This window comes from Schistocerca piceifrons, chromosome X (assembly GCF_021461385.2).
Source record: "Schistocerca piceifrons isolate TAMUIC-IGC-003096 chromosome X, iqSchPice1.1, whole genome shotgun sequence".
Classification (NCBI taxonomy): Eukaryota; Metazoa; Arthropoda; class Insecta; order Orthoptera; family Acrididae; genus Schistocerca; species Schistocerca piceifrons.
The window spans coordinates 435,707,823-435,726,557 of record NC_060149.1 but is presented as its reverse complement, the minus strand read 5'-3'; the positions used below and the strand labels follow the sequence as shown (position 1 = coordinate 435,726,557).

The following is an 18,735-nucleotide window of genomic DNA, read 5'->3' as shown; positions in this document are numbered from 1 at the left end:
TCCGGGGCCCACGGGAAATATGGGTACCGCAACGAACTTTTGACGTCACACTCGTCTTGTCCGCCATAAATCGCGAACGCGCGGCTACGTACGGGAAATCAGTATGTCAACGGAAAGTTAGCCAGTAAAGTCCTTAACTCTGTCATCTGTTATCGAGAGCGTGAGTCTATTTAAGCGTGCAGCTATGAAGTACAGGGTGATTCAAAAAGAATACCACAACTTTAGGAATTTAAAGCTCTGCAACGACAAAAGGCAGAGCTAAGCACTATCTGTCGACGAATTAAGGGAGCTATAAAGTTTCATTTAGTTGTACATTTGTTCGCCATTTCAGCCAATAAAGTTTTTGGTCCCTTTTTCTTCGAAGGTGCTACTGTAACTGGACTACAGTATCTGGAGATGTTAGAGAATTGGCTGTTCCCTCAGCTCGAACAAGAAGCACAACAATTCATATTTCAGCAGGATGGAGCGCCACCACATTGGCACTTATCTGTCCGTAACTACCTGAACGTCAGCTACCCGAGGCGATGGATCGGCCGCCAGGCAGCCCGTGACAGAGCACTTCATCACTGGCCTCCAAGAAGCCCTGATCTTACCCCCTGCGATTTTTTCTTATGGGGGTATGTTAAGGATATGGTGTTTCGGCCACCTCTCCCAGCCACCACTGATGATTTGAAACGAGAAATAACAGCAGCTATCCAAACTGTTACGCCTAATATGCTACAGAGAGTGTGGAACGAGTTGGAGTATCGGGTTGATATTGCTCGTGTGTCTGGAGGGGGCCATATTGAACATCTCTGAACTTGTTTTTGAGTGAAAAAAACCTTTTTAAATACTCTTTGTAATGATGTATAACAGAAGGTTATATTATGTTTCTTTCATTAAATACACATTTTTAAAGTTGTGGTATTCTTTTTGAATCACCCTGTATTACAGCGGTCTCAAATAGCAACTCGCCCCCCCGCTGGAGACGGTGCTGCAACGTTTAAGACCTCTAGTGTCACGTGCTATGACAGGCCACAGGGCCTGGATATTTCGTCAGCCCCGAAAGAGGTCTGTATGAAGTCTCGTACCCCGTGCAGTGATTGGCTGATATGAGCAAGGCTATGCTGGCTACATGTTCGTGACGCTCCAGTGCCGTATTTGATAATTTCCTTACTTAATCTTGCGTGTTGTGAAAATACGCAGTTTAATTGCAGCACTAAACCGAACAGCACTCAAAAACGCGTCCTTTAAGACGATTTGTTCCTGAAAGTGTCAGGAAATGTTACGTCGGTCCACCGTAATGTTACCTTCGTTCGTCGGAGGCACAATTCGATTCGAGCCAACCAATAAATAGGAGCGGCTAGCCTCTGCAGGCTGGGAGCTAGCTAGTGTACTTACCTCTGCACGATGTCGTCCCAGACGCGGTAGAGTTCGGCCACGTCGTCCTTGAGCAGCCTAGCCGGGTGTCCGGTGTCTGTGTGGTAGCGGTGCACCGCCACATTGAAGCGCAGCAGATCCGCCTTGCGATCCAGCAGGGACGTCAGCTCCACCTGCGACAAGATGAACATCATTGCCTTCTGCAGCACTAATTTTTCCATTTGTAATATTTTCAGACTTCATCCATCCATTGACATACAACGCCTGCTGTTATTGCAGGACAGTCTTGCAGACGTCCGGTTGAGTCGCTGTGTCCTTCCAACCGGCATTTAGGCGGACAGAAGAAAGAAATACAATCAATGGCCCTTCTCTAGATCCAAGTACTCAGTTGCAAAAGAAACCTGCACAAATGGTAACGAAGTGGAGCCCTAGATAAGATCACCAGGAAAATTAACATTCAAGTGCAAAAACTTGTTCCAATTCAGCTCTTCACCACACGTTATAACCAAATTATTTCAACAAAAAACAAGTTTTCAGATGGTAAAACGATAATTGCTGCTAAAGGAAACGCCCTATTTTCGAAGTCTGACGACTGGAGCAACAGAATGACAACGTAAACAGCTTTTAGCTTTTTTTGGTTGCTTCGAGCTAGCATAATTCAACTACACTGCCTTGTATACGACATTCCGTAATGAATAACTGCTTAATGAGTAGCGTAGCGAGAAACTGTATACAATTCGTATGTTTCTTGCCTTTTCGCTTTCTGACAAGAAAAAATTTTATATGTTTGGGCCGCACCTATCGAAGACTTCTCAACTTGTCAGCATAGTCTCTGTTTACCGAACTATGGCAAGTGAGGCTTACAGAGAATTTCACAAACGCCAACCAGCCATCCAACGTACCTATCCATCTCCTCTCCTCCCCCCCCCCCTATATATATATAATCATCGTATAGACCACAATTGTTGATCTTAATTACATATTTTTATTGTTTTGGTCTATTTAAGTTATTCAGACTCAAAGTGATAGCTACCTGAAATCTGAACCAAGAGTGAACAACACTGGATAATTATCACTATCGGTGGCAACTGGAATCTGGCACCGTATCTGAAAAATCAGTATCTATTCGTAACGCTGCTGGCCACTCCGTAGCAACGAAACTTAGTGAATCTAACCATCACACTTCGACCTAGGAATCCGAAGAACTATTCTACAGGGTGATTTTTTCCACCGTGTACAAACTCTAAGGATTGATCGATGAGAGAATACGGAACAAAATTGTTCTAATGAATTTGTGTCCGGAAATGCATGGTTTTCATACTAGAGACCATTTATTCCATCACACTTTGTTACAGAGACAGCGCTATAATACAAGCTGTACCATGCAGCCACAATTACAGCAGGCATGTTTTCCACCTGCAGGGTGGTACTGTTCCTCATACGTCGTGCCCTAGCGCCATCTACTGCCATAGTAACTGGTAATGTTGTGTCCGATTCACTTCTCTTGCTGACTCACCTTCCAATGGATGTGATACAATGGTTCAGTATTTGACTCCAGAGATTACCGAAAAATTGCAACGGGCGGCGAGCAGCAGAGTTGTATCAAGAGACCGGTCCCCGCCGACAACAAGCACAGCATTCAATGTTTGCGGCTGTGTCGCCATTTTTGAGAGACAGGGTCATTTCAGAAAGCAGGAAATCATGAAGGACGTACCCGAAACGTTGGGACACCAGACTTGGAGAAAAATGTCGTTAACACTGTGGTAGGCGAGCACCGTGTCAGTACCAGGCAGTTGGCCCACCAGTACAGGGTAAGCCAGACGACCGTGCGGAACATTCTCCATGACAATTGTTACTGCCCCTTATCACTTACAGCGTGCGCATGGCTTACTAGCGACAGACTTTCCACACCGGGAACAGTTTTGTCACTTGTTTATTCACCAGCCAACCACTATTCCGGGTCTTGTGTCACCCATCCTGTTCACAAATGAGGCCACATTTACGCGGAGTGGAATCTTCAACAACACAGCCATCTGTGGGATAGTATGCAGAACCCCCGTGATATGGCGACCGTGAATCATCAGCAACGGTGCAGCCGGAATGTGTGGGCCCAGATAACTGGCGACCGTATTTTGGGACCGGTCTTCCTTCCACGTCGCCTAACCTTTTTTTAAATTACGGTTTTAAGGCGCAAAACTGCAACGGTCGTAAGCGCCCATTCCGTGGCTTACTAAAAAAAATAAATCGCCAGAAATGGGATCGAATTTCTTTAAGGAGGGAAACTAAAAGCGAAAGTAAATCCGAGATAACTGCTATTGAAGGGGGATTGCTTTCCCCTAAAAAGAGCTTCAAATGGCCGTTGTCATCGTACTGACACAAACTCAAACTCAAGGACGCGATCGGCTGAGCGTGTGTCCTCTCCTAAAAGGGAAGATAGGTCAGGCGACAGCTGTAAAAGGTCGCGCAGTAGAATAAAATAGGGGCACTGGAGTAAAAGGTGTCTCGCCTTCCACCGTTGAGAGCAGTGGGAACAAAGCCGGGGGACGATTGCCACAAATATGCAAATGGCTAAAAAGACAGTGCCCTATCTGGAGTCTGGTTAAAATTACTTCCTCCCGACGACGAGACCGGGAGGAAGAGGTCCAAGCACAGGGAACAGGTTTTATGTCCCATAATTTATTATCGGGAAGGGCAGACCAATGTGTGTGCCATAAAAGAGCAACACGACTACATAAATCGTTCTGTAGATCGGCAAAGGCAACCATGCGAACGGCAGGCCGAGTAAGAGAGACTGCAGCCTCTGCCGCTATATCGGCTGACTCGTTTCCGCGGATACCGACGTGCCCTGGGATCCAGAGGAATGCCACAGAGACGCCCCCCAAGTGGAGTATGAATAGGCAGTCCTGAATCCGGTGGACCAGAAGGTGGACGGGATAAAGAGCTTGGAGGTTGAGAAGAGAGCTGAGCGAATCCGAGCATATAATATACTGTATCCGCTTATGGCGACGGATGTATTAGATAGCCTGAGAACATCGTAAAGCTCAGCGGAAAAACCGAACACTTGTCGGGGAGCCGAAATCTAACAGGGTTGTCGCCAATAATATAGGCACTCCCAACACCAAACGTGGTCTTTGCGCCGTCGGTGTAAATAAATGTGTCAGCCTCCATTGGTACACACAGAGGAGCGAATGCCTGACGATAAACTATAGGAGGGGAGTGGGTATCCTTGGAAAGCTGACAAAGGTCACAGAGAAGGCACATCCGGGGGCGAAACCAAGGTGGCACCGCAGCCCCATTGGTCAAGAAAGACTTAGGAAACTGGAAGGAAAGGGAATGTAGAAGTTGACGGAAGCGGACTCCTAGTGGTGGTAGAGGGGAAGGGCGGCCTACATACCCTAAATCCAAGGAGAGGGAAAAAAAAGGGAGGGGGCAAGGATCGGATAAGCAGTCATATGGAAGACAGATGACTAGCGTAACGACTCAGAAGGACAGCTCGCCGACTGGACAGTGGAGGTTCAGTAGTCTCAGCATAAAGGCTCTCCACAGAGCTGGTGTAAAAAGCTCCAGAGGCTAAACGCAATCCACGGTGGTGGACAGAATCTAGACGCCGAAGAATAGACGGCCATGCAGAGGAGTAAACTATGCTTCCGTATTCCAATTCAGAGCGCACTAAGGCGCGATATAAGCGGAGGAGGATCATTCTGTCCGCTCTCCAGGAGGTACCACGCAGAACACGGAGGGTGTTGTGGTCTCAGACGGCGAGCCAAAAGATATGAAACGTAGGGAGGCCAGCACAGTTTTCTAAAATTAAGTCCCAAGAATTTGGCGACGTCCGCGAACGGAAGTTCGACAGGGCCTAAATGTAGGCAAGGTCGATAAAACTCCCTACGACGCCAAAAATTTACACAGTTTTACTGGGAGAAAATCGGAAGCTGGTTTCGATGGTCCATGGGTGGAGGCTATCGAGACATCCATGAAGACGTCGTTCAAGAAGGCTGGTCCGTTGAGAGCTGTAGTAGATTGTAAAATCGTCGACAAAGAGGGAGCCCAAGACATCGGGACGGAGACAATCCATAACTGGATTTATGGCAATGGCAAACAGCACAACACTTCGAACAGACCCCTGGGGCAGACTGTTTTCTTGGGAGAAAGTACAGGAGAGAGAGTAGTGTTCATCCGCACCTTAAATTTGGGCTCTGTCCATAAATTCACGAATGAAAAGGGGTAGCCGACCTCGAAAGCCCCAAGAAAACAGTGAGCGGAGGATGCCTGTATTCCAACAAAGGAGGGGGGGGCGCTTTATGGCGACCCGATCGCCCCCCCCCCCCCCCCCCCAGATCAAAAAAGATAGCTACCGTTTGGCGTTTCCCGAGAAAACTGTTCATGATGTAAGTGGAGATAGCAACAAGATCTTCAACTGCAGAACGATGCCTTCGGAAACCGCATTGGGCAGGTGTTAAAAGGTTTCGGGACTCCAGCCACCAGCCTAAACGGCAATTTCCATACGCTCCAAAACCTTACATACACTACTCGTGAGAGATGGGGCGATAGCTAGAGGGGACGTGTTTACGCTTTCCTGGTTTCGGGACAGGAATGACGACAGCTTCCCGCCGTCTTCTGGGAACTGTACTGCCGGTCCAAATTCCATTCTAAAGGTGAAGGAGGTACTGCGGAATATGGTATGATAAATGCAGCAACATTTGGTCGTGGATGCCATCTGGTCCTGGGGAAAATAGTCACTCGAACGTGTATCAGCAAGAGCGAACCACTCAAAGCGCCGAGCTAGCTGAACAGTACCGACCGAAAGGTCCAAATGAGCGAAGGTTGACGTGGAGGCAGACAAAAATGTAGGTTCCCAGTGTTGGGGCAAACAAGATCCACTTCGTGGAAGAGGTCAATCAATACGGGGCCTCTCGGACAAGGACGCAGAGATGCCCAAAGCGGGTGGCGGGAGTCGAAGTCCCCAACACACAAATGGGGGGGGGGGGGGGGGGAGCTGACCACGGAAATGAAGGAGATCCGTTCTTGCCATTGGTGTGGACAATGGAATGTATATGGTACATAGAGAGAAGATGTATCCAGAAAGGGAAAGACATAAAGCGACAGCTTGGAAGGAACTGTTCAAGGGGATTGGGTGATAATGGACAGTATCTTGGAGAAGAATCGTAAGTCCCACGTGTGCCGGGGCGCCAACAGAGGGGAAATCAAACCGGACTGATTGTAAATGAAGGAAGACTAAGCTATCATGGAGACGTAGCTTTATTTCCTGAAGACAGAAAACGACTGGGGGGGGGGGGGGTGTAGGATCGTAAGAGGATCGACAATTCATCCCGACTGGAGCCAATTCCACGGACATTTCAATGGATAATTGACATAGGGTGGACAGAAAATGGAAAAATCTCACCACAGTTGCCGTCAACTCAACGACCGCTGAGAGCCGGCGGCCGACAGCGTGGAACAGCATTCAGCCAGAAGCTGAAGATCCTGATCCATAGGTTGTTCGTGGGTAGTTCCTGCCGCCAGTGATCGGCCTCCAGCGGCGAGTCTCGGCGACACGGAAGACGACCGAGGGCGGATACCGCTGGGTGGCGCTGTAGAACAGACACGCTGTGGTGGAGGAGGAGAGGAACTTCGTTTCTTATGAGCCTTCTTGGAAGCAGGACGTTGAGATGAGGGAAGAGTCGATGGTTGTGAGGTCTGGGTACGAAGAAAATCTTCGCGAGTAGGCTCTTTTTTGGAAGTCCAGGCGTCCGATTTTGGGGCCCGTGACTTAGCAGGAGCCGATGAAGGCCGAGCCTTAAGTGAGCGGGTGATAGTGGGGAGGTTGAATGGGCGATCTTTGGGCTGGCCGATCGGACGACAGTGGCGCTGAAGGTGAGATCGCAAGTCTGCATGGCTACCTCCTTAGTAGGTCGAGGAGAGGCGAGGACAGTGCTATATTTACCCGCTGGGAGTACAGTGGCCTTTCTACTGGCGAATAACTTACGAGCACCAAGGTAGACAGCCGGCCGAAGTGGCCGTGCGGTTAAAGGCGCTGCAGTCTGGAACCGCAAGACCGCTACGGTCACAGGTTCGAATCCTGCCTCGGGCATGGATGTTTGTGATGTCCTAAGGTTAGTTAGGTTTAACTAGTTCTAAGTTCTAGGGGACTAATGACCTCAGCAGTTGAGTCCCATAGTGCTCAGAGCCATTTTTTGAACCTTTTCCTTCACTCGGATTTCCTGAATAATTCGTTCATCTTTAAAAATAGGGCAAACTCTAGAGGAAGCAGCATGGTCGCCCTTACAGTTGATGCAACGAGGCGATGGAGGTGTACAATCACCCTCATGGGCATCCCTGTCGCATGTAATACATTTGGCCGTATTGGAACACAGCTGGCTGGTATGATTAAACCGCCGACACCGATAGCAACGCGTAGGATTAGTGATGTAAGGGCGAAGTGAAATGATTTCATATCCTGCTTTAATGTCTGATGGAATTTGAACTCTGCCAAACATCAAGAATACAGTATGGGTCGGTACCAATTCTTTTTCAATCCGTTTCATGACGATGTACGGCCGTTATGCCCTGATCAGACAAGTAATTTTGAATGTTCTCATTGGATAATCCGTCGAGTGATCTTCTATAAACCACCCTGCGCGACGAGTTTAACTTACGGTGCACTTCCACCCGGACAGGAAGGTGTGTAGCAGTGCAGTTCGAAGCAATTTATGTGCCTGGATGGTACTGTCTGTTTCTAACAACAAGGTGCCATTTCGTAACCGGGAACAAGACTTAACAGGACCTGCAATTGCGTCGATACCTTTCTGAATAATGAAAGGGTTGACTGGAGAAGTCTATCTTCGTCAGACCGAGAAACAACTAGGAACTTTGGCACTAATGGAAGAATTGTCCGTGGCTGAGACTGATCTAACTTTCTCTTGTGTGCAGAAGTTGTAGAAGTAGAGAAAACCATTGCGAAAGTATCCCCCATGATTACCGGCGTCTCCGATGGCGCGCTCCTTCCTAGTGGGGACCTTCTCTGAGGGCACTCCCGCCTTAGGTGATTGTCCACACCTCAGGTCACACCTCTCGAGAAACGGACGGAGGGACTAATCAGCACGTTCAGAAGGTACCAGCTCGGGTACTCACCCCTCCCTGGGCCTGGCCTTTACCAGGGGGTGCGTTCGTGTCCTACTTGTCTACCCGGGGTGGGGAATTACGCGTTACCCCGTCACCTGTTACGCGTGGATCGGCCCAGACACGCACAGGAAAGAAAGAAAGAAAGAGAAAGGGAGGAACAAAGAAAAGGAATGAAGAGGTCTCAAACGCCGCAGCGGAGAAGGTAAAGAGAAGAATCAAAGAAAAGAGGACAAAGTGAGGACAGACTTTCCAATATAGAGAGAAAAGAAGAGAAACCATGTCTTACAGTCAGAAGCGTCCGTCTCCGGACGTAGGCACAAAACATACTCCCAAAGAGAGGGAGGAGGGAAGGGAACGAGCGAGGGGAGGGGGGGGGGGGGAAGATCGGAGACAGGGAGGGATGTGGAAAGGGAAGGTATGCAGCCCAGTTAGGGAAGAGAGCTGCACTAGCTCGGGGTCCCGTGATCGACGTCGCATAACAGGCTGGAACTATCGGCGGTTCTCAAGTGTAACTCTGCGTTCCCTGCTCGAAGACGTACCGTTGATGATTCTAAGGGTTATGGGCTACTTGCTACAAGATGGTGCTCCAGCCCAATTCGCCGTTAACGCCCGGACGAATCTCAATCGTGTCTTCCCTGGTCGATGGATCGGACGAGGAGGTATAGTTGCATGGTCTGCTCGTTCACTGGATCTCAACCCGTGCACTTTCTGGTTATAGGGACATATCGAAAGTATCGTGTATGCAGAGCCCATTCCAGATGTGGAGACACTGGAGCAGCGTATTCATGCTGCCATTGACGCTGTTCGGATGCAGCTTGGCCGAAGTGAACATAAGACACAGAACATGCTATGGCACGCACACGCATGTGTTGAGGCACATGGAAACCATTTTCAACGCATATATTAACCGTGGCTGCATGGTACAGCGCGTATTAGACCGCAATTTCAAAGTACGACTGAATAAATGGTCTCTAGCATGGAAACCATGCATTTCCAGACGTAAGTTCATTAGACCTTTTTTGTCCCGTATCCTCTCAACGATCAATCACTAGAGTTTGTACACGGTGGAAAAAATCACCCTGAACACGTTGGTGCGAAAGCTTGTATAAATTTGGTCTCTCTTTTGCGTATGACGCATAATCAGCATCGAGGTAATGAAAAACGAATGTCCTGTGGTAACCCTGACAGGCAAAAACCGAGATGTCATGTACTTCCCAAATATGTTTAATTACTGGTGCCCACACACACTTCAGACCAAAACATTTTGTATAAGTTCGTTTCACTGCGCAAAAACTTACTGCTTTTTTTTTACGCAAGGCTGAGCAGGAGTTCCATTTTTTTTAATTTCCTTCCGTCTGCGTTCAAGAACAGATCGTCAGTAAACTGCTCCTCTACTGCCACTGAGTAACTCGATTTTGATGAAACTTTACACAGCGTAACGACACAGTTCAAGATCGGGGAAAAAACGCGCACCAATACGCTACAACAAATAGCTCCTTTGTAATACAAACAGTCATTTCTTTCGAATCAGTGTAGTAGGTATGTAAAATTAGACCAGATGGAAAAAATATCCGAGCTACAAAAGGGAAAACATGGATCTGTAAGGTAGCAGTTTCACTTCGCCCTCTACGAACTTTTCTGTCCATGAAACATTTCGTTTCGGCACTGTACTAGTAATCGTGGAAATTTAGATCAGTTCCCTGTCCAGCTACCATGGTTTTAGTTTTCCATAGTTTCCCTAAATAACTTCGTACGAATGCCAGGACGGCCTCTTTCGGAGCCCTTTTCCGATTGTTCCCTCAACAAATTTTTTTAAACGAACAACTGTTTCGTCTCAAATAATCTCGACGGAAAGCTGAATCCTTAAATCTGCTACACTAGTTTTCCTCCATTCTGTCTTCAATGAAATCTTTACTTTTTTTTATTCTGGAAAACTGTCCAGAAGTCACACGATGACGTCTTGTAAGCCACATTGCGACCTTCGCCTTCACTTACAGTATCACCCTCGATACATGTTCAACATACCTTCTCCATTCTGTGGGCGAGTGCGCTTCGAAACGCCACATCATCTTAATTTACTAGGTACACTAGAGTTTAATGACCTCAATGCCAACGTCACTTTAGATGGAGCACTGTCTCAGTTTAATACCGGTAAGTCAAGATACCAGCGGCAGTCTTGTTGCAGGGAACATATTAGAAGTTGCCAGAAATAATTCCGGGAGTGTACGTATGACCTCGATCGGGGAAGCAACACGTGTGTAACTTCGTGGCCTACTATCCAGTGTGCCGGGCCAAGGATCGTTATAATCTGGCATGCAGATGCTCGGATCCGGATTCCTGTCTCTTAAGATCTCTTACAGAATGCTGCACAAGGCTGCATGAAGTGCCTGTATATATTATTCGGCAAGAAATAACTCTCCATTATTATTAACATTACACGTTCCGCATCGCAGAACTGTATTGCATTGCTGCTAACCGCTAAGAGCATAACCCAGTAACTACGAAGGGCCTCTGCCTGTAAACCGATTGACAGATGATTTTCAGCCACTGTGGAAAAACATTACGAGCGAGATCCCGGAAATGGGAAATTAAATTTGTGTTAGGAGACTTGTCTCTCGTTGAGCAAAACGAGAAGGGGAGGGATGGGGGTAGGGGTTGTGGGCGTGCCGTGTATTATGTAGCAGGCGGGGCGGCAAGGGACACATCGGCCTGGGAATGGCCGCTAGCCGCACACACATGCCGCTCGAGCCATTCACTATTTACGAGGCCGCCTTACTTATACAGCAGCGCAGCGCCGCACCACGCCTCCCTCCGGCCTTGCGCGATCGTATTAGTGCTTCGCTTATGTTTGGTTCACGGCAGCGCTGAAAGTAGTACAATGTCGATACTGAGCTCATTCGCGGCCTCGCAACTCTCCGTCATTTTCCTGTGCCCGTACCAGCTACAGGTCAGGGCAGCAGACAGCAACCTGAATGGTACATGCACAGCAACTTGGACAAATAAGGAGAAAACATTCCAGCGCTCCGTCAGTATTCTATTTTCCGTTTTATGTACACAATTCAGTTCACATACATGCCTCCAATAGTTAGGGGCCAAAATTAAAGTGTAACTTGTCAGAGGAGAAATGAAATTACAGCAATGTAACATAAAATCTCTGACATGAATGTCTGATATGAAACTCAACTTTAGGAACAGATTAGAGAACATGACACTGATGAACTCACATCTGTATAGAAAGCAAACATCCACACCCGCCATAATTACTAATCGTCAACGTGCTCATAAAATAACGCGTAGGATGACAATGATACAACACAATTCAAACATATTTTCGTGAAAACCGTTATAGAAATTCTAGATAACGTTTTATCCAAAGCTGTAAGGTATGGTCTCAGCGTCTTGAGACAAAAATTACAATGGATATATGGTTGCTCTCTTTGCTGGAGACGGAAAGGAAACGGGCCGGCCGGTGTGGCCGAGCGGTTCTAGGCGCTTCAGTCTGGAGCCGCGCGACCGCTACGGTCGCAGGTTCGAATCCTGCCTCGGACATGGATGTGTGTGATGTCCTTAGGTTAGTTAGGTTTAAGTAGTTCTAAGTTCTAGGGGACTGATGACCTCAGATGTTAAGTCCCATAGTGCTCAGAGCCATTTTAAAAGGAAACGAAACTCACGAAGTTCGACAAACTTCAACATCAAGTTCTCACGTCAGTTAGAAAATGAATACAACTTAATCGCTAGCATTTAGCCGTCAGCGGGAGATCATGAGTTGGCGTATAGGTCCTTATCATTAGACTGTGCCAAAATTATCCGTGGTGTTTCATGAAGTGAAATAGAAGGAAACAAGATCAGGAATTAGCGTACCAGCGACGGCGAGTTCATTAGGAACGATCAAAAGCTTTGACTGAAGAAAGATGGAGTACGCTATTTCAAGCCATTATGGCATTTGGTGGATATGGGTTTTGAGTCTCACTCCTCCAGATTCCGAGTCCAGTAGCACCTCGCTCGGTTTGCTGTGGGGGCATGAGACACTTTAAATTAATCTGTCCCTCGAAAGGACAACTTAGGCCAGCATCAAGTTTCACATTTGCCAGCATCGAGTTTCATATTTTCGCTGACGTAGCATAGCCACCAGACACGACACTACACCACACAGAATCATCACGGTCACTTGCACTGACCGGTTATGGTTTTGTTAAGACGTATGACACGCAGTTCGTCGAAGTGGCGTTAACAACGAAGACTTTCATCAGGCCGTGAGCCACACGAATAAGCAGTTGGATTCCAGAACCAGGTCTAATAAGTAAACGAACTCTCAAATTTTCTGAAGATGATTCAGAGGCCGGAGAGACATAATAGGTCAAATGGTTCTCAAGCCGTCACGGATCTCTTTCCAGATCAAGCTAATTTTACTATTTGCTGATTCCTGTATCTCGGTTGAAATAGACTACAGGAAGTTGACGAAACGTAGTGCTCTTTGGAGCCATCGACGGAGCCAAAACATTAAGGCGACTTATACAAGGATTAGCCACGTCTGCTACCACTGTAATGGAAACTCACGACTGTACAATAAAAAGAAAGAAGATACTGTTACTACCACTTGACAAGGGTTTTTTAAACGGGGACGAAATGTAATACTTTTTATTGAGACTTACCTGCATATATACACTTCATCCCTCAAGCCACCTTACACCATTTATCACTCCCTACTATTGCCATTCACGAACAGACCGACGGAAAAATGCTCGTCTGCATGCATATGTACGCGTCCGAACGTTTCACCTGATTCTCTTGATACCTACGCGCGATATACAATGCAAGTAATATAACCGTTGCGTAGTCTACGTCGAATACCGGTTCGCGATTACAACGTCACGCTTACTCCAGAGATTCTCAGAACATCACTGCTGTACTTCTGTGAGAGAGATACCAATTCGTTACACCCCTAGCAGCGCGTTTTTGAATTTGTTCGATGCTTGATGACTGGCCTACGTGATAAGGACTCTAAACGCTGGAACAACGTTCTCGAACAGGTCGTACTAGCGTCTTGTCTGCGGTATCTTGTGGATCCTTGCACTTTCCTAGGACCTTCCAAACAATATTTATCTTCCATTCGCTTCCCTGCAACTGATTTCACGTGTTCGTCTAATTTCATACCACTTCGTTGCGTGTAGAAGCAATGAGGAAGGCTCTACGAGGTTGGTGCCGAAGTTTTAATTAGATATAGTAATTTTTCACTTTGTTACGGGCATTATATCTAATTTATTCGCCGCGCAATTCAGAAAATCTACTGGAAATATCGTCTAGCCATTCTGCATTTCCTTCCAATTTTTCACCGATGCAAGCACGCTGCTGATTGCAAGCCATCGATGTCCTACGTTGCAAATTTCAGAAATGAGTGTTTCCCGCAGGTAACAACAGTCGACGGACAATCTGATCGTGCAGCTCACCCTATCCGATAAATCGTTTATACATGGTGTAAAAAAACAATATACAACACTTAAGTGTGTTTAGGTGTGATAAAAACAAACACTTCGTGTTACAAAACTGTCACAGGTGAACAGTTTCCCCTGTAGAAGTCCATGAAGGTTTTATCGCTACTGATTTTCAAAGACAGTGTTCGGAAAGGCGTGAGAACTAATGTTTTAGAGATATTACTGAAAATGTCGTCCGTTTATATTAACACACAGCGTTTGGTGTACAAGACATCTACAGACACTCGCTTACTTGGCTAAAGCTGCAGCCATTACTCGAATATCTGGTGGTTTTGAGCGTGTCAGACAGTCATATGCATGCATATGCCAGCTGTGCGTCTATGTAAATCGCGGCATTTTCACCAACATCTCAGAAGCAATATTCATGACCATATGTCATCAACACCGCCTCTGAACATCACTTGCGTCAAAACCTTCACGCATCCCTAGAGAGGAAACGGTGTACCTATGACTTTATCACACAAAAACGTGCTTATTTTTATCTCCTCTAAACGCTCTAAAATTTTTACGATTTGTTTGTTGCTTTTGGGTTAGAGCGTTGACTTTCTAGAGGAACAGAATTTCCTAAAACGTTCCGAAACATCTTTCGTTAACATCTGACTGTGGAATTTGTTGGAGGCTTCCTGTACATCCATTCTTACGGACGCATGCCTTGCCACCCATTTTTCTGTCAGTTTCCCTGTATTCTCTTTTGAAGCGAGAGTTAACGCACCATTTTCAGAAAAGGCTCCAAATGTTAATATTCAACCACTTTGAGCGTTTACAATATTTTATTAATCGTGCCGGCTTCACTGTTCTCAAATTTGAATAAAATATTCTTAACTTGATCTAAATGTATCGTGTGGTGACTATAAATTCTACGAAATACAAATAATCTCCTAGCTTTATTAATAAAACTCTTTGCTTTTGACGTACGTCATCGTTGTAACTGCATTATAGCCGTTAATCCCTGTCTCGTTGATGGCATGGCCAGAAGTATCTGGTTGTAACATTTCTTTAATGATTTCTGGTATGCATATGTGCCGGCGAGAAGTAAAAATGAGCGGCGGTGTCACAAACTGATTAAGTTTTCTATAATTACCATCCTTAATGAAAGCAAACACGACTGTAAACTGAGGTGCCGGACTAACAGCTTACGTTATGAAAAGACTGTTACATAAAACTAATTTAAACGTAAAAACGTTTGCTGAGTCAAACGTTCCCTTTCCATGAAATTCGATCCTTGGTTTTGCCATCCTTGACTCCCCAAAGCTCTTGCACGTTGAAATTGCATTGCCAAAAATTACGAAATTCTCTCTCTTAATCAGCCGCTTTATTATGTTTAGGCGATATCCAAATGAAAGGGATTGGTGGTCAAATAAATCCATGAGCCGCCTGCGAAAATCACACGAGGGTGCATGCCAGCACAGAGGAAACTGCGTGCAAGTGACAAAAGGAGAGTTCGGCGAATGTGCTTAGCTGGAGATGAACAAACGGATCCCAGAGAAAGCCGCGGCAGAGCTAGCGCCGACATTGGTATGCAGCGCCGACGACACGTCCGGCCAGCATTCCTTTCTAATTCAATTTGCAATCAACAAGCAATCAATTGATTGGCATTCGGCATGCACACAGCACGGCACACGACTGGCATAGCTCATGAGGCCATCGCACTGCCCGCCCCGGGACGCGCACAAAAACGCTGTTTACGCCCAAACTTTGACACGTCCGGCAGCCGTAGCACCGGAAACGTGACGTCCGTACACAATTCCTTCACTTCATTTCATTCGAAGCCTCTATGAACGACTGTACAGTTGCCGCTGCGATTTTGTGGTTGGTCAACTCCCTTCAGTTTTAACTCAATAATCTAGTAGGCTATAATCACAGGATTCGCCGCGGCTGTGATGGCCAAAACAGTGAACAATAAAAAATAACCAATAATAATATTACAAATGTAACACGGGTAAAATATCGTAACTACTATTAGAGCATTTGCTGTTCCAGGCTTGGCATACAGCTTCGGGAACCATCCCGGATCAGGAACCTGCAACGTCTTGTAGGGACCATGACAAAATTACAGCGTCCGTCAGCCTAAATCCAATTCGTTTCTGCCGACGAATCCATGTCTTGACCATCTAACATATAGATCTAATATTCAAAGTAGAGTGAATTCCTTCGCAAGTATTTCAGTGAAGAGGCGCAAGCCTTCGAAACAACTGTAAACCATTTCCGAGGAATTTTATTGAAGTTTGGCACAACGAGCGAGGCAGCACAGTAGTAAGACACCGGTGGTTCAAATCCTCGTCCGACAATCAAAATTTAAATTTTCTGTGGTGTCGCTAGCTCGGTTAAGCAAATGCCACGATGTTTCTTTTGGCAAGGAAATGGCCGATTTCCTTTCCGCAACCTTACCCAATACTAACTATTGCTCCTCCTGTTATATGGCATTATCGTCGATGGGTGTTAAAGCTTAAATTTCTGTCCCCTTAAATGCAGACAACCAGCAACAGCGGACAGGCTGCTAAACCATTACGTTGGTTTGTGGTGTAGAAACTTACTTTTATTCCGTATTTCCAGAAGAAAACCAGCACCTACCAACAACTGCTACAAAATAGACCAGTACAACCAGATGGGTGTTTCTAAAGTAATATACTAAAACTGTACTGTTACTTTACAGAAGAGACGCATCATTAGACATCCTTTATCAAGAGCTAAAACCAACTCGGCGGTTAAAATCAAACAGCCCACCACCAACATAAAAAACATTAGGATATGGTACAAAAGACGTAGGCGTTGGAGACATCAAAAATCAATCTATACACCACCCTCCCCCTCACACCTAGAACACTTAATGATCAGACGGAAGGCAAAAATAGGAAGACTGAAGAGGAATGCCTCCTTTTGCAGCTACAAAATACTACGAACTCAGATGTACAGGAACAGTCATCTAGTCACATGAAACAACTGGTAATGAAACTAACCCCATCACCATGCCATCGAGCTCCCCCTCCTCCATTCTTCTTTACCACAGCAAGCTGTATCCAACAGCATCTACCGTTCATCTGCAGTATTTATCATCTCTAATACGATGTACAGTATAGGCATGAATTTTACAGGGGCCGAAAAGAGTGTGTTCCAGTTTCAATTGAGTATTATATCAGTTTAATTTCGTCTATTTGCAACAAATTACACATCAAATTAAGGGTAAATTAAATTGCCTTCGACTTTTGTAGTCCTTTCTTCCTCACCGAATGAGGTAGCGCAGACTTCCTTCCCAGCCCTTCACTAATCCGAGTTTGTGCTCCATCTCTAATGACCTCGTTGCCAGCGGTACGTTAAAAAAGAGGGGGAGAGAGGGTGGGGCAGAGGGACTGTAGTGGTCGAAGTGAAACGCACCACACACAGTTGTGGAAAAAAGAACTTTTTTCACAGTATAATAGTTAATACGGGTAAATGGCAAGTTGACAACGTTGAAGATGGTTGAGTATGGAACGGATGGTGTGACTATAAGATACGTAATTTCTTCACCATATATGCTAGGAAGGAGAGTACTAAAGAACTTATAAAATAAACCCATTACAATACTTATTCAAACAGTATTTACTACCTAAACGATAACACGCCCATTTATCTGCTAACGCATGCAGCTCTTTATGTGAAGCCACAACGTAAGCACGACTGGTACACTTTCTTCCTAGTTGTGAGTTATTTATCTCTAGTATATCCGGTTGACTGCTACTGCGAAGGGACTGCCAAATAACTCTAGTGCTTCTTGATATCACGGACATGGCATATGAGTTTCTATAGAGGCAATCAAACACCAAGTCCGTTGTTCACAAGGCTGAACACAGAGTCTCATTTCAGAGCACAATGGGAGCGCTTGTGTAGCGCTTAATAGAAACCAGGCGCATTAAAATAGGCCAGCCCCTGTTTATCGCCACTGCAACACCGGGCAAAGCGCTAACAACTGTATTGGTGTGCTAAACAACATTACTTTAGCAGTTAACAGCGATCGAAAAAACACCTTTTTTACAAGTGGCAACAAAGTGGCAACATCCACTTCAAACCAATGATTCTTGCTTCAGACAGGAGGAGATTCACGACTTGCCATGGCTCTTTTCAACATAGTAGCTACCAGAAGGAACTGAAAGCAAGACGTGTTACTTCTAAACTGTTACCAAACAGTGTGGGACTCCGTGTCACCTTGTCTTTCGTGGTTGGCCACGGAATGTTTGTGAATACAGCCTAGTTACACGCAGAATAGCATGCACTGGACTTTCATGCTGAGATTTTTAGTTTGGTGCAGAGAGGGTTTACATTCCACACCACAGCACGTTTGAAAAACGATGACGTTGCAGCTCGCCCAAGCGAAGTGTACACGACGGGGAGGACAGCAGCATATTTGGAGCGATTCGACGTACTGTACGGTTAAAACTGGCACCACGGCGAGTATAACATAATTTGTAGAGTTTTAAAAATTTCTTCCCAGTAGCAGCAGGAGATGGAAGATACGAAGAATATTAGAAATTCATTTTACAGAACGGTGACCTAAATGGCAAAGGCACGGTGCCTCTAATAGCACCTCCGCGCCATCTGTACGGCAGCGAAGCAACTTTCTAGTAGCCCTCTGGCGGCAGAACTTCGAAACTCCGCAAGTTCTAAAGACTGGAGCGTTACTGGACGTTACGCTTTCTTTCTTTTTTGAATCCCATCGATAGCGTAGTCCATTTACTGTTTATGTATCAGAAAGAGGATAAGGGGCCATACCTGGCGTCATGTACGTTGT

At 46.0% G+C, this 18,735-nt stretch overlaps 1 protein-coding gene across 3 annotated transcripts in view; it reads right to left on the bottom strand.

Moving 5' to 3' along the window:
• LOC124721743 overlaps window positions 1-18,735 on the bottom strand; it is an 855,569-nt gene that overhangs the window by 8,687 nt on the left and 828,147 nt on the right. For all 3 annotated transcript variants that reach the window (XM_047246845.1, XM_047246844.1, XM_047246846.1), the window contains one exon: window positions 1,381-1,532. In XM_047246845.1, coding sequence (XP_047102801.1) covers window positions 1,381-1,532 — 152 coding nt within the window. The remainder of the gene's footprint in view (window positions 1-1,380; window positions 1,533-18,735) is intronic.